The sequence below is a fragment of the Toxorhynchites rutilus genome, chromosome 3 (assembly GCF_029784135.1).
Source record: "Toxorhynchites rutilus septentrionalis strain SRP chromosome 3, ASM2978413v1, whole genome shotgun sequence".
In the NCBI taxonomy this organism is placed as follows: domain Eukaryota; kingdom Metazoa; phylum Arthropoda; class Insecta; order Diptera; family Culicidae; genus Toxorhynchites; species Toxorhynchites rutilus.
This window is the reverse complement of record NC_073746.1, coordinates 278,565,094-278,580,099: the sequence shown is the minus strand read 5'-3', so window position 1 is coordinate 278,580,099 and position 15,006 is coordinate 278,565,094. Positions and strand designations below refer to the sequence as shown.

The following is a 15,006-nucleotide window of genomic DNA, read 5'->3' as shown; positions in this document are numbered from 1 at the left end:
TCTAGCGTGGTGTGTCTTCTCGACTCGAGGAATCCATGATAAAATGGTCACTAGCCGGCGCAAACATCAGCTCGTGTAGAGTTGTCATGAGCGGTACAACCTTTGGCTCTTGTTGAATGATCAGTGGACTGCACAACCTTTGGTCCGTGTGTCTGTAAAGAGTGTGTGTATGTATTGCCGCGACTAAGTAAAAGTTTATCGATCGGATAGGAGGGATATGAAACGGGGACACAACGAAGGAAACATCATTAAACGTTGACATCGGCGTTTCTGAGGAACAGGTATAGATGAAGCAGAAGATCAGGATCCCGGCTACCTAAGATATCCCGGACGGGGATATCCGATTGTCTGCCTTGTGCTCTCAGTGCTCTAGAGAGCTGAGAGCGAGCAGCATGGAACCGGATACACGACCAGACAACATGCTCGATGTCGTGGTAGCCATCGCCACAATCACAAAGATTGTTTGCTGCGAGCCCAATGCGATAGAGATGCGCGTTTAGGTTGTAGTGATTGGACATAAGCCGAGATATCACGCGAATGAAATCACGACCTACATTCAATCCCTTGAACCAAGCTTTCGTCGAAACCTTAGGGATAATCGTGTGTAACCAGCGACCGAACTCATCTTCACTCCACATGCGCTGCCAACTAACGAGTGTGTCCTGACGAGGAATGTGAAAAAATTCGTTATAAGCAATTTGCCTTTCAAAAAGTGTGCCTTCTGAAGCGCCCACCTTAGCTAGCGAGTCCGCTTTCTCATTCCCCGGAATCGAGCAATGAGAGGGATCCCATGCTAAGATAATCTTGAATAAGTTTTCGACCAAAACACTCAATAGATGTCTTATTCTTGTTAGGAAATAAGATGAGCGTTTATCAACTTTCATTGAGCGGATTGCCTCTATTGAGCTAAGACTGTCTGAAAAAATAAAATAATGGTAGATGGGCAGTGTTTCAATGATCCCTAGTGCGTAGTATATCGCACCCAGTTCAGCGCGTACACGGAACAAGGATCTTTGAGTTTGAAAGAGGCACTGGAATTTTCATTGAAGATGCCGAAGCCAGTGGACCCGTTTATGCATGAACCGTCAGTAAAGAACATTTTATCAGATCTAACTTTCCCATATTCTGCCGAAAATATCGGCGGAATATAATCAGAGCGTAGATGATCTGGGATTCCATGGACAGATCAAAATTGACAGAGGAATTGCAATTATTTACGTTTATTGTGCACCATTATGTTCTGACTGTTCTCCCTCGTTTTGAAATCCAATGTGACATGATTTCGCAACAAGATTTCAAGATTTTGATTTCAAATTATAGAATAATCGATTTTACTGTGGGATTTTGACGACAAAATATTCTCCGCATTGGTGAGCTCATGTGGTCCTGATATCCGACAACCGAACAATAAATCCTACAGTACAACAACAAAAGAAGTTGGCGATCATACACGGTTTTTATCGGGAAAATTTATCTCTCTTTGTTGTCTCAGATGCGCCTCATAACTTATCCAATAAGAGCGGAATAACGTATAAATTAACCTAGTGGGAGTTGGAAGTTCGCCCGTCCCGGTTAGGGTTCGCGTGGGTTTAATCATGGACTCATAGATTAATGCGTTCGATTGGAGCTGTTGCCCTGCGGACCTCGTTCGCTCCAGATAGACTGTGTACCGCACGGGTGTCAAAAACATAGGATTTTTTTTCCAATTTCGAACGCTTATTGCTCAGCAATAACCTGTCAGATTTACGAGAATCCTGCAAAAATTTATTTGGGCATCGTTTTTGTTGTTGCTGAATGCTTCAAAATTGAAAATTTTAGTAATATCTAGTTTAAGTTTTCTAAATTTGCCTTCTCCAGCCTCTATACTTCACAACATAACCTTCATCACTGACGATAAATCAAGCTGCGGCGGCTCTTGTATGCAATCGAGAGATTTTTGCATACATTTATGCATACCGTTCCTGAAGAGAGGCAAAAACTGCATCGCAAGCCTCAACCCTAGGTGATTCAAAGGTACCCAAAGAGAAACAAAATGGCAACCATATGAACGGATTAGATTTTCAGGGAAGAACGCATCTAAAAAAATGAACGTTTTGAGCTGTTTATTTATTGTGTTCGTCTCCGCCCAAGCAAGCTGTATACGACGAGAAAAATTAGAAAAGTTGAGGAAATCGGACCGTGAAATCATATTAGGCGTTTTTTCATACATACATCCAATTTTTTACGCGGTTTTTTCGCGCGGTTTTTACGAGGTTTTTTCTACGCAGATTTTCCAATTAACGCGGTTGTTTTACGTGGATTTTCCAATTAACACGATTTCTTACGCGGATTTTCCAATTAACGCGGTTTTTTACGCGGTACCCGCGTAGGTAGCACTGCACGTGCATCGGCAGTGAAGTGTACAAATCACAAGGGAATCTTCTAGCAAGACAGGTGACCTCATTCGTTAGGGAAACCGATCTAAAGCTATCAGTAACCAACGAAATTGCAGGAAAAAACTACGGGTTTTCGGAAGCGAGTAACACTCAACTTTTCACTTCCGTTCTACGTAAGGATAGTCCCATTTGATATTTATCATTAGGTGACATGGTTTTTTTACGCGAATTTTCCAATTAACGCGTTTTTTCACGCGGATTTTTTTACGAAGTACGTATCCCCCGCGTAAAAAAAAACCTGGGTGTATACATATTAGAGTGCCACTGGATGCATGGGAAAAAAGTGACTCTCGAATTTTCAAAGCGAGCTTGATTAAAAATGTTGATTTCCACTAAAAACTACCCTGTGCAAAATATCAGCTCAATCAGACTTCATTCACTAGTGTCGCACAGCGGTCAAAGTTTGAGTTTTTTTTTGAAAACCGAAAAATCACCCAAGGGGGGGGAGTAAAGGAAATCGGGGTTTTCGAGAAAATTTTTTTTAATGCCAAAATTGCATGAATCGTCGAGATCTACTGTCATCTTACAAAAAATGTTTTGTCAAGAAACGACACTTTGGGACTTGAAATCGTCATATCGATTTTTCATACGGGACTCCCTGCGAAATGTTGATATGCACGATAAAATACCCTCTGCAAAATATTAGCTCATACGGACTTCATTTATTATTGTCGCGGATCTCAAAATTTAAGTTTTTTGAAAATCGAAAAACCACCCAAGGGAACAGTAAAGGAAATCGGGGTTTAAAAAAAAAGTTTGATGCCAAATGTCTTAGAATTGCATGAAACGTTGAGATTTGCTGTTAACTCGAAAAAAAAATCATGTCAAATTGTTGACATGATATTGGGGACCTGAAACCTTGCAAATTTTGCACAGGTAATTTTTTTTGGGCCAACAAACAAAATGTACATGGTCGGTTTTCGAAATTTGACAATTTGACATGATGATCATTTTCGCTGCCTTTCGCTATATATATATATATATATATATATATATATATATATATATATATATATATATATATATATATATATATATATATATATATATATATATATATATATATATATATATATATATATATATATATATATATATATATATATATATATATATATATATATATATATATATATATATATATATATATATATAGCGACGCTTCTACTGGTAACTAAACGACACTAGCTTAAACTCTCATGTTTTGGAATATTCTACGAACAAATTTTTATCTTGGTGTGTGTAGATGTAGTGGACAAAAATATCGGAAAGAAATAAAAAAAAAATCGCATTGCAAATCGGAAGGTAGTTTTGAAAGTTTTTTTTAGTTTTTTGAAATCAATGTAAAAAGTTTTCATAAATTTCTTTTCGTCAATGTAATAAAATGTCATTGTACAGAATATGTTGGAGTTTTTAAAACTGTGCTTCGGTTTGCGACGCTATCATTATTTATTGAAGAATTAATCATCAATGCGAAGGGGGAATTTTTCATTTCAACAACAATATCTCTGTATTGAAAGTCCCTACAGGAACGTTAGGGGAATCAAATGAAAGCTGCAACAAAACTATCACTGAAGAGTTATTTTTAAAAAATTCAATGCATTCTAAAGTGATATCCGTAATAATGAAATGAAAATTGATTTTAATTTTTTTTTTGCCGGATAAAGTGACTTTTGACTGATCGTTCATGCAATTTCCACGAACTCGTGCATTATTTCAATATTAGAAGTGGGATGAGTGCAGCGCATGTTAGTGCACAGTTTGAGTAAATCGTCTTCGGTGGAAGTGAGATTTCAGAGCAAGCAATACAGTAATTAAAATAAAGCTAGGAGAATTAAAGAAATTGAGTATGGAAAGAACAGAGCAGTAAAGACGAAATGGAATCTTGAAGAACATTAGCATTGCCATCAGCCATAGGACGGAAAATAATACAATTACAGGACTAATTTTCTAAGCGAAACAATGCTAAACAATCAAAACCGAAAATGATATCTTATCAATAACACTATTTTTTTCAGTTTCCAAAACTGGTATTAATCATTGTCAATGTCATAAGTATGTCAGAGTTTTTTATTATTTCTTCTCTCGACCTCAATCGTTCCCGCTTTTAAACGACAGAACACAGCGGTGGTCAAAACGTAATTAATCTTTCGATAGGCTTTCCTTCCTGCCCACCCCTCAGCATGAGGGAAGACGCTTCTACTGGTAACGTCCGTCCTTCTGAACAGTGATCATTTGTATTTAAAATTCATTTCCCCACCTTGCCAAGTTGATTCTTGCAAAAGATAAATTCGGACGGAGTGCTGCTTCTCGTTGACGCAACAAAAAAAATACGAGCACAACGAGAACAACGTGACATGGCTGTGATTGCCGTTTCTGCTACTCCTGTCCGGAGATGCTAATGGATTTTCTGACTATTTTCAATTCCACTCCGTGTATTCTGAAATGTAAATCCGCCTCAATGAGTCATAACTTTTTGCGTTGCTTTCGCGGTGAATGTATTTTTGTCCTTCTGGCCATCATCTATGAAAACATGGACAATTCGGGGTCCTTCCGGCTTAATCGTGGAATTAGGGAACGAAAAAAGTAACTTTGTTATTGCTGAGGCGAGAGATATATGTCTCGAGCAAAAGGAGCATTCAGAGGCGTGTTTTCGAATCCTTCCCAAGAATATTGATTTGCTGTGACAACACTCCAAACTAGCTAGGAGCAATTCGTGGAACGAGAAGAAGATTGACGTCAATCGTCTGATTGAATGGCCAGTTATTTTTAGGATCCGTAGACGAAGATTGTGCCGTCAAGTAATGGTTCTGGTCTGGCAGGGTTCAAGCGAACTATTTGAACGCTTAAATTATTGATGCGTATTCAGTACTTGAAAGGTGAGCACCAAATTCCTCTTCAAACAAACTTCACCTCGATTACCTACACCGACTTAGTGGTGGTTTCTCAGTTGTAACGAATAATGAGGCTGAAAATGCGAACCTTTTCCGAGCATTTCTCCCACATCGTCCTTTCTTTTGAGGGTGGCTATTTGTTCACGTACCCCTCGATTATGATGGTACTTGCGGGGCAACCGTGTGTGCTTTGTTTGGTCCCTATCAGAAACCCAATTACGATTTATCGTCTACCGGAGTTAGTGTTGGGTTTGATAAAATGAAAAACCAAGCAGTGCCGGTTCATAATCAATATTTAATCCAATCTAGGCCACAGAATATAAAACCGGCTGGCGCCAGAAAAATCAAGGCGAAACCTCAAGTGGACGCATTCGAGAAGCGGAACGGAACGAAGGCAAAAACATAAAACAAACGTGTATGAATCCCATTGCCAGATTGGAGCTGCCTTTGCTCGGGGAAAAAACGAAACGATTTCTACGTAAACGGTACAATTTCACTTGGTCTGATACATGCGAGCAACAAGATATAGTGCTGTAATTTAGAAGCAGTTTATACGGAATCCTCGCCATAAGCACGAGAAACTAATTGATTTCAGTTTTAGGAAACACTTACAACAAATATTGCATTTCTTCTTTGTTTTACACTTCGCAAAAAATTGAGTAGTAGAGTGCGAGTCGGAATATTTAAGTGATTTAGTCTAAAATTCATTCACAATGATCGATCGATGAGCTGTTTTTTTGTAGGTTGCATTAGGGTGGCCATATAAAAACGGGGTTTTTACTTTAACTTTTATATTTCAAATTTTTAAACCAAAACTGTCTGCATACGACTTTTAGAGCTTATCAAGACCAACATTTTGCGATGCAGAACTTGTCAATATCTTAATCCTACTCAAGGTTATAAAACGTTAAATGTTAAATTTTTATTTACCCGAACACAAAGAAATAAAGTAGTATTGAAAATCACACATTATGTAGAATTAAATATGCTCTTTCAAATGCCGCCAATAAATTTTGTTTATATTTGCCCCATTTTCGATAACATAAACATGAGCGCTCTATCATATGTAACAACTTTGTCGAAGAGAGCTTTTTGTCTAGAGAATAACTGTCGAGCTCTAAATGCTAATTTCCACCTAAATTCACCTCCTGCATCATTGTGAAATGTTGTAGCCCCAATTATTTGAGACACCTTTGTAGAACAAAGTTTTCTTTATATCTCTTCAAATAACCGATATAGTGCCTTTTTTTCTAAGTTGCGCTAGTGTCACCATGAAAAAAACTGTTTTTTTCACTAACTTTTGTATTTCAAATTCTGCATGCAAACCGTCTTCGAAAGACTTTTAGAGCTTACTAATACAAACATTTTGCGATGCAGAACTTGTCAATATCTCTACTTCACTCAAAGTTATTGAAATTTCTTTTCAAAAAATACGCTCTCTTCATTTGTTTGTCATTCTTACTGGGACAAACATAAATGAAGTTTATTTGCGGCATTTGATAGAACATATTTCACTCTACAGAATGTGTTATTTTCAAAACTATTATTTTTTGTGTTTTAGTAAATTAAAATCAAAATCATGAGTTTTTGTACAAAAAACATCAATAACTTTGAGTAGGAAAAGTTCTGTTCTATTATATGGCGGCCGCTACAAAAAAATACGCAGTGACTGCAGAGATAAAGGTGTGTTCCAAATTTCAGATCAGTCGGTCAACAGGAAGGGGGTCAAATTTCTATTAATATGGGCCAGCGCTACAGACATGGTACAAACATACAAACAGGACAAGCTAAATAAAATCGTCTAATAAAAATAAATACGGTTTGTCTTCGGATATATTACAAAATGTGAATACCTTCTAGTCGAATTTCTGACTATTCTGTTGATACAATAAGTATTTTTGAGAGCTGGGACCGCCACTGATATTGTGCAAACGATCTTGGAAAGACTAAATGGAAAGCTCAGCAAGGAAAATTCGGTGTTCAACGTGTTAATGGAACTTAGAAAATAAGTGCTGAATTGGTTTTGCTAAAGAATAGAAAAAGATGTGTTCTGCAAAGTTGATTCAAATAAATGAGGCTACAACATTGTCGAACTATGTTTAACTCTATCTAAAAAGTTTAGAAAGTTAGATGTTTTATTCCACCTTAAATTTTGGTTACCCTATTTCCGATAACATGAACATGAGCACTACATCATATGTATAAACTTTTAAGGAAAAAATCATTTTCATTTTGTAACTAGAAACAAATCAGTATGTTTGTGTGTCGACGAGAATTTTTTTTTATATCCGCTTACTTCAACATACGATTTCATTGCTTTATGTGTATCTGTGGAGTCACGATATGCAGACGGCTAATATTCCTCTGAAGGGTAGTTCACTGCGTAAAATTAATATACTGAAGAATTGATTTCGTTTCATTCTAAAAAAGAAAAAGACGGGTGTATAATGTCGGGGACACAACCGGAGAAACGTAGGACTACACCAAGAAGTGTCCATTATTCGAATGGACATGATCAACTTTTCATGTACAAAATTACAGAAAAAAAAATCAAAGGATAAAATAAAACCTCAGCACTCAGCAAACACTCAAACGTTTAGATTCAAATACGAAAAAATCAAAATTTGTCGTGCAAATGTTGCAGGGGTTATTGTTCAGCCGGCAACGAACACATACTTGATGGCAAGCATATTTACCGTCTGGTATCGTGATAAAATTGGGCTTTGCACTCCTCATGAATAACTGTGTTCTACTAGTCAAGTCCTTCATTTGATACCCATATATAATATGCGCAAGTTCATGAGTCCAATCGCAGAACTGTTCATTGATTGATCTTCTAATCGACCCCCTTGAATTTACATTTTACTAAAAAATTCCTAGTACTTCTATCAAAACTCATCATTATAATATCAGATTATTTTCAGCCACAATTTTCGTTCAAGATTTTTCAACCACTTGCAAATCACATGTTTCTCCGTTACATGAAATAAATGTTTGTTACACCCTCTTGTCCCCTTAGAGGGGGGGAGGAGTGTCTATTCACCATAGAAACGTTTCGTGCCCCCTAAAATCTTCACATGCCAAATTTGGTTTCGTTTGCTTGATTAATTCTCGAGTAATGCAGAAATTTGTATTTCATTTGTATGGCCCTTAAAGAGGGGGGTGGAGTGTCCAACCACCATAGAAACATTTATTGCACCCTAAAACCTCCATATGCCTAATTTGGTTTGATTTTCATTTGCTTGATTAATTGGCGAGTAATGCAGAAATTTGTGTTTCATTTATATGGCAGCCAACGCTTCCCCCCACCCTTAGAGAGGGAGGAGGAGTATCTAACCACCATAGAATCATTTATTGCACCCAAAAATCTCAAATCTCCACATGCCAAATTTCGTTTCATTTGCTTAATTAATTCTCGAGTAAGACAGAAATTTGTGTTTCATTTGTAAGGCAGAGACCCCTCCCCTAGAGAAGGGGATGGAGTGTCTAACCATTATAGAATCATTTTTTGCACCCTAAAGCCTTCATATGCCAAATTTGTTTCCATTTGCTTGATTAATTCTCGAGTAATGTAGAAATTTGTGTTTTATTTGTATGGCAGCTACCCTTTAGAGAGGTGGGAGGGGTCTCAAACTATCATGAAAACCTTCCCGGCCCCAAAAACCCCTACATACCAATTTTCATGTCGATCGGTTCAGTAGTTTCCGAGTCCATAAGAATCAGACAGACAGACAGACACAAACCCATTTTGATATATATGGATTGACAAGTCAATCATCTAGCCTTGGGTTGGCAAATACGATTCGGTTCCTTGCATGCAAGGAATACATAAAGGGTGTGTCACATCAAATTGCATCACGGAAAAAACGCTGTGGAAATTTAATTTTTAGGAATTATATCTTCAGCTTTCGCTTATAATCAGATAAGAGTGTATAGATCACGTTGGCCATGCTTCACTGTCAATTTTTCCTAAATTTGGAAAAATGTCGTCGAACGAAAAAGAGCGTCGTGAATTAATCCTGTGCACTCATTTCGAGAATCCGGAGTTGCCACATCGGGACATCGGTAAGATGCTGGGAATCGTCCAATCCACGGTCAGCAGAGTACTAAAACGATACTTCGAGAACCTAACCATCGACCGGAAGGTGAAGAACGGCAAAAATGGATGCTCCGTCAGTGAAAAAGATCACAAGCGCGTAGTTAAGCAGTTTAGACGTGATCCGAGAAGTTCGGTCCGGGATGTCGCCAATAAGCTGAATTTGTCAAGTTCATTCGTCCAGCGGACCAAGCAGCGGAAGGGACAAGGTTCAGAAGGCTCCTAACCGCGACGAAAGGCAAAACATGGTGGGGAAGACGCGAGCCCGGAAGCTGTACACCGAAATGCTGACGAAGCCGCATTGCCTGGTAATGGACGACGAAACCTACGTCAAAGCGGACTTTCGTCAGCTGCCGGGCCTGTTGTTCTTCTCCGCAGAGGACAAATTCAGCGTTCCGGAGGAGATTCGCAAGCAGAAACTATCCAAGTTTGCCAAAAAGTACATGGTGTGGCAAGCGATCTGCTTTTGCGGAAAGCAGAGCGCCCCCTTCGTGATGACCGGCACGGTAAACGGGCAGGTTTACCTTAAGGAGTGCCTACAGAAGCGCTTAATACCACTATTGAAGCAGCACGAGGGCCCGACCATCTTCTGGACGGATCTCGCTTCGTGCCACTATTCAAAGGACGTGTTGGAGTGGTACGAAGCCAACGGGGTCACCTTCGTGCCAAAGGAAATGAACCCGCCCAACGCGCCGGAGCTTCGCCCAATAGAGAAATATTGGGCGATTATGAAGCAGGCCCTCCGGAAGAACCCAAAAGTTGTCAAATCGGAGGCGGACTTCAAGAGAAAATGGATTTCTGTTCAAAAAAAACTACAACCTGACGTTGTACAGAACCTTATGGACGGGGTAAAGAGGAAGGTGCGAGCATACGGGCTTGGGCTCGAAGTATGAATAAAAAGAAAATGCCAAAAGTTGTTTAATAGTTTTTATTTTACTGTTTAAAATTTTCAAAAGGATCGGTCTACTGGGCGAATTTCTACAGCGTTTTTTCCGTGATGCAATTTGATGTGACACACCCTTTATTGCTGAATGTCGGTTTTTTCCCTAGAACTTGGTAACCAATCATCGGTTAACCGAGAATCAAATGGATCAGCCCCAGATATTAGTCTAGCAGTAAAATGTTAACTTGGAGTAGAATTCATTTTAGTAGAGACCTGTAGACTTTCCTTTGTACAGTCTTGACTCTAGAGCAAATATTAGGGCTCTGAGACTAAATGGTATGCACCTCCTTTTTTGTTCCATAAGTAACTTAAAATCAACTTAACTCAATGATTTATAATTATAAACAAAAAAGTTTGAAAATGTTCAGAAATATAAACATCTATTATTTAAATTTTGAGCAAGCGATACTTAGTCTGGAGCAAATAAATTCATCGTTCGGGTGTGCCATTTGCTGTTCTTTCAACTATCCCGTCGGAGTAGTACCCAAGCATTAACAATTGTAGACCACAACTCTGATACCAACGTTCAGAACGGCCCACATTGGGGCATAGCTAGTTACGCCAGTTTACGACTCAAACGGACCGAGAAATTGAACTATTGGGTCACATTATGAAGTCTGTATGCGGCACGAGCTGTCATATCGAATATGAATACGCCACCGTTGTCAGTTGGAGTTGACGATTCAGAGCACCCAAATCAAAGCCCATAGCGTTATGATGTTTAACGTTAGCCACGTAATATCGCTAGCAATTTATCAGTTGTTATGACACTTGTCACTCGGGCTCGGATTGGAAGTCAGTTCCATTTCGATTTGCCTAAAAGAGGACTTAGCGCAGGATCAGCTTTATCGTACGACCCAGGTGAAGGGAGCGGAAAGCTTCACACCTTCATGGGCATTTAATTTCATCGTGAATGATTAGGTCAGAAATTATGGTATGAAAGTCTTGAGTTAACGAACATTAGTTCCCATACCCAATGAGAATGGGTGCCACATTTTTCCGTTTGACAAATAAAAACTCAATATTTCCATTCTGGACTCTCCACCAATCTCATATGTTGCTGTTCCTATATGTCTGCCACGTATGTCCAAATTCAATCGGTATTCACAGAAGAAGACGAACGACTTTTCCTTTTCGCCTACGAGAGCTCCATTATCGGTAGGCTCTCGGGCTTACCGGGAGGGGCTACAGTTATAACGATAACGACCCAAAAGGATGCGAGGATGTACTTTTCCATTGTTCTTTCTGCTAATACGTGTACACATATGTCCAACATGTTTCACATGGTTCATCTCATCCTCCGGTAGAGTGTACCCTTGGACCATCTGCTTGGACTTTTATTGCAGAAAATAATATTTTTTCCACAGCTCAACTGACGAAACAAGACTAATTTTCCAATGGAGTGTGTTTTCATATACGCATTTGAAAAAAAAATTATATCAGACCTAATCAATGAGACGATTAAATTTTTTATTGATTCCTTTTTCATTATTGCACAAAGTCATTGTTGATTACTTTTTATTATTTGCAACGGAATGGTGTGTGAGATCCGATTGGAATTATTGTTGAGTTTAAGTGTTTCATTTCAACATTAACAATGCATCAGGTAAAACGAATCAATACAAGAAATAAGGTAAATGATTTTGGTTTGTTCAGTCGAAAATATGATCATGGTTTGTCCATTTTTTTGAATGCTCTGATTCAGCACACCTTTATCAATTAGGTATTCGAATGTTTCAAAACACATATATGAAATTGTCTTTTTCATGATTTACAGTAGTTTTATAGCGAATTTTAACGGATTCACATGTTTTAAAGGATTATAAAATACACCTTCTATTGGTGTCAATGCGCCCCTCATTTGAGCTAACTTCAAATCAATCACCACATGATTATTTGGCACGTATTCAGACCTTTTCTGGATTATATCACTTACCAATATTGTAAACATTATGCTTACACACCATTTGTATCAGATTTACATAGCTACACCATTAAATTAACGCATTTTGATGACTTTAATTCTGATCATGAGTTGTCCAATTCACTAATATTGTTTTGTCCACATGATTTCTATGGCAGTTTGTTTTTTTTTGTGTCCTTCGCGCATAGCAGAAATGAAGTTTTTCTGTGTTAAGTGTGTTGAGGTGAACACTTTTAAAATGCCCAAGAAAAGGCAATATTTTGAAGAAAGCCTAAATTATGAATGGATCAAATGATGTCAGTAAACTCAAAAAATGATAAATGCAACATCTACTTGCAAATTCGAATTTTTCATTCAAAAATAGAGATATCTGAAACTGGACAAACCATGATCATTTTTTGGACAATCCATGATCATAATTTCTCTTTGAGGAATATCGTTAAAAAACATAAAAATTTGAATAATTTGAACGCCTTATGGTAGTATTAACAACAAGAGACTAGGGGCTTTTCAACAAACCCAAACTCGTATCGATTGTATGAGATTTTCATGAAGAAAAATCGATTTGAATATTTGCATTTATATTTTTTGCATTTTGCGTAAAAACACATCAGACAAACCAAAATCATTTACCCTACAATTTTTGCTGGTTGTACTGCTTCCCAATACAAAATAAAACGTTTTTTTCCGAAAAATACCTCTGTAGATGGAATATCCCTTGAAAATGTAGCATTTTTATAGAAAAAATATGTGATATATTAAAACTTTCTTCAATACTATATTGTGTGCTACATTCGGACATGTTGTTAATTCTTTTCTATACTTTTTTTCTCTCCTTTACCAGAAACTTGAGCATGGATTGCCGGGACTCAGTTGGTGCTCAATGCACCACGCCAGAGACATCAATCATCACTTCAACAAAATTCCACGATCCAAATCGGATCAACATCGCCCGAAGCAGAACGGTGCTTCCAAAAAGATGATCTACACCCCCGACCTAACCGGATAAACTTCAAGGGAACACCACGAGTATGACGGTGAGGAAGCTGAACACGGGAATGCCTCCGTCCCTTTGGTACCGAACATCGACACATGGCATCGATCATCCAAGAACCAAGAATGGAAATAGTGCAATGGTATTGACTCCGACACTGCCGCCGATTGTTCCATTCCAAGTAATCTGATCGACTCCGCTGGCCGATCACCGGCCAATGAGGGAACAATGATTGTGTTGGTTATGGGTCACCACATTTGAGAGGGCAATAATAATTATAATCAGCAGTTATAGCACCTGTCGCTGTAAAACATACAACCATCGTCTAGGGGGACACCATTCACGTTGATCGAGTCTGGTTCCGTTCTGAACCAGTCCCTTTGACAGCAAAAAGTCTTACCAACAGATGGCGTCGGTAGATTTAATTATTGGCTTGTACTCTGCAGCTCTATATCTCATTAACTTGCATTTAAATTTCCAAATCAATTGCTCAAACAGTACACATTGAGGAACTGAAATGTTGAATCACGCATAATAAAAAGGAAAAAGAATTTCATCGTACAACTAACTTCATTATGATCTAACAAAATTATTGAACCGGGAGGTAAAAAGGTGAATACAAAAGTTGTTGAAAAAATTAATAAGGAAATAAGAAATAATAATCATTGTATAAGAGAAAAAAATGTAGTTGTAGACACAAAGATACAAAGACAAAAAGTAATACTAGAAGAATAAGGTTTGAAGAACCATTTCAAATAATAAATTTTGAAGCAAAATTTAAGATGAAACACAAAGAATCAAAAGTTTGTAAAAAAAATACTACACCGATAAATTGGTGTATGCCATAATGAAGATAATTTCTTACAAATGGTGACCGCGACTGCCTTTAAGGTGGAACATTTTTTCGAACATTTCGGCTGGAATCTAGTCAAAGACTAGGCCATCGTGTGTCAAATCACAAATCACATGTTCGTGAAGCTAGAGATTAATTGCTCACTAAACTCGCTTCTCGTTTGGTCCTTTGTTTCGCATGTTATATGGCAAATGTCGCAGTCTTTTTAAAACCATTTATAGGCCAGGTCCAAACTATAAGCGAATGATAACAAGACGAAATTATGATGATGGTGATTATAATGATTATCAGTGAGTGTATGTATGTATGTGTGAAGACAACAAAATCAAAACAAAATTAAACTAGGAAAAAGCAATAAAAGACATTTTGATAATAATGATGGGCAAGATTTGGGTCGACTAAATTGAAGAATTCTTAATACGTTACCAGAATGAGTGCTTGTGGCATGTCAAACTCGTGACATAATGATTCCCATAGTTTTTTTTTTAGATTTTCGTACAGACGAAAGAAAATTGATTAGTCTAAAAGTTATATTCCGATGATTCTCTGTGCAATGTACAAATTTTATTCTGAAGAATGATGTAAATAAATAATAAAAATGTCGTCGTTTAGATCATTCAGAAATGAATCACTTTCGAATGCGTGTATTTTCACAGCCATCAAGAAGTACCATGAAAGCATCGAACGGAAGTCTGGTTTCGGTCGACCGACGGTACGACGTGACTGTTAAGAGCAGCTGAAGCTGATGAGGAAGGCCGAGAGTAAGGGTGCCTCATCGTTCCGCACCTTGAGTAGGGAGGTCGACACAATCAACCAAACGGTGATGAAGTATTTGGCTAAAATGTATATTTTTTATGCGGAAGCGTC

The 15,006-nt window shown here is 38.0% G+C and overlaps 1 protein-coding gene across 4 annotated transcripts in view; it reads left to right on the top strand.

Moving 5' to 3' along the window:
* The window catches only part of LOC129779202 (uncharacterized), a 184,201-nt gene extending 169,434 nt beyond the window's left edge, over positions 1 to 14,767 (top strand). For all 4 annotated transcript variants that reach the window (XR_008743586.1, XR_008743585.1, XM_055786514.1 and 1 more), the window contains exon 3: positions 13,137 to 14,767. Coding sequence is in view for 2 of the 4 variants with exons in the window: in XM_055786514.1 (XP_055642489.1) it covers positions 13,137 to 13,301 (165 nt within the window). In the remaining 2 variants the exon portion in view is untranslated. The remainder of the gene's footprint in view (positions 1 to 13,136) is intronic.
* The last annotated feature ends 239 nt before the right edge of the window (positions 14,768 to 15,006 follow it).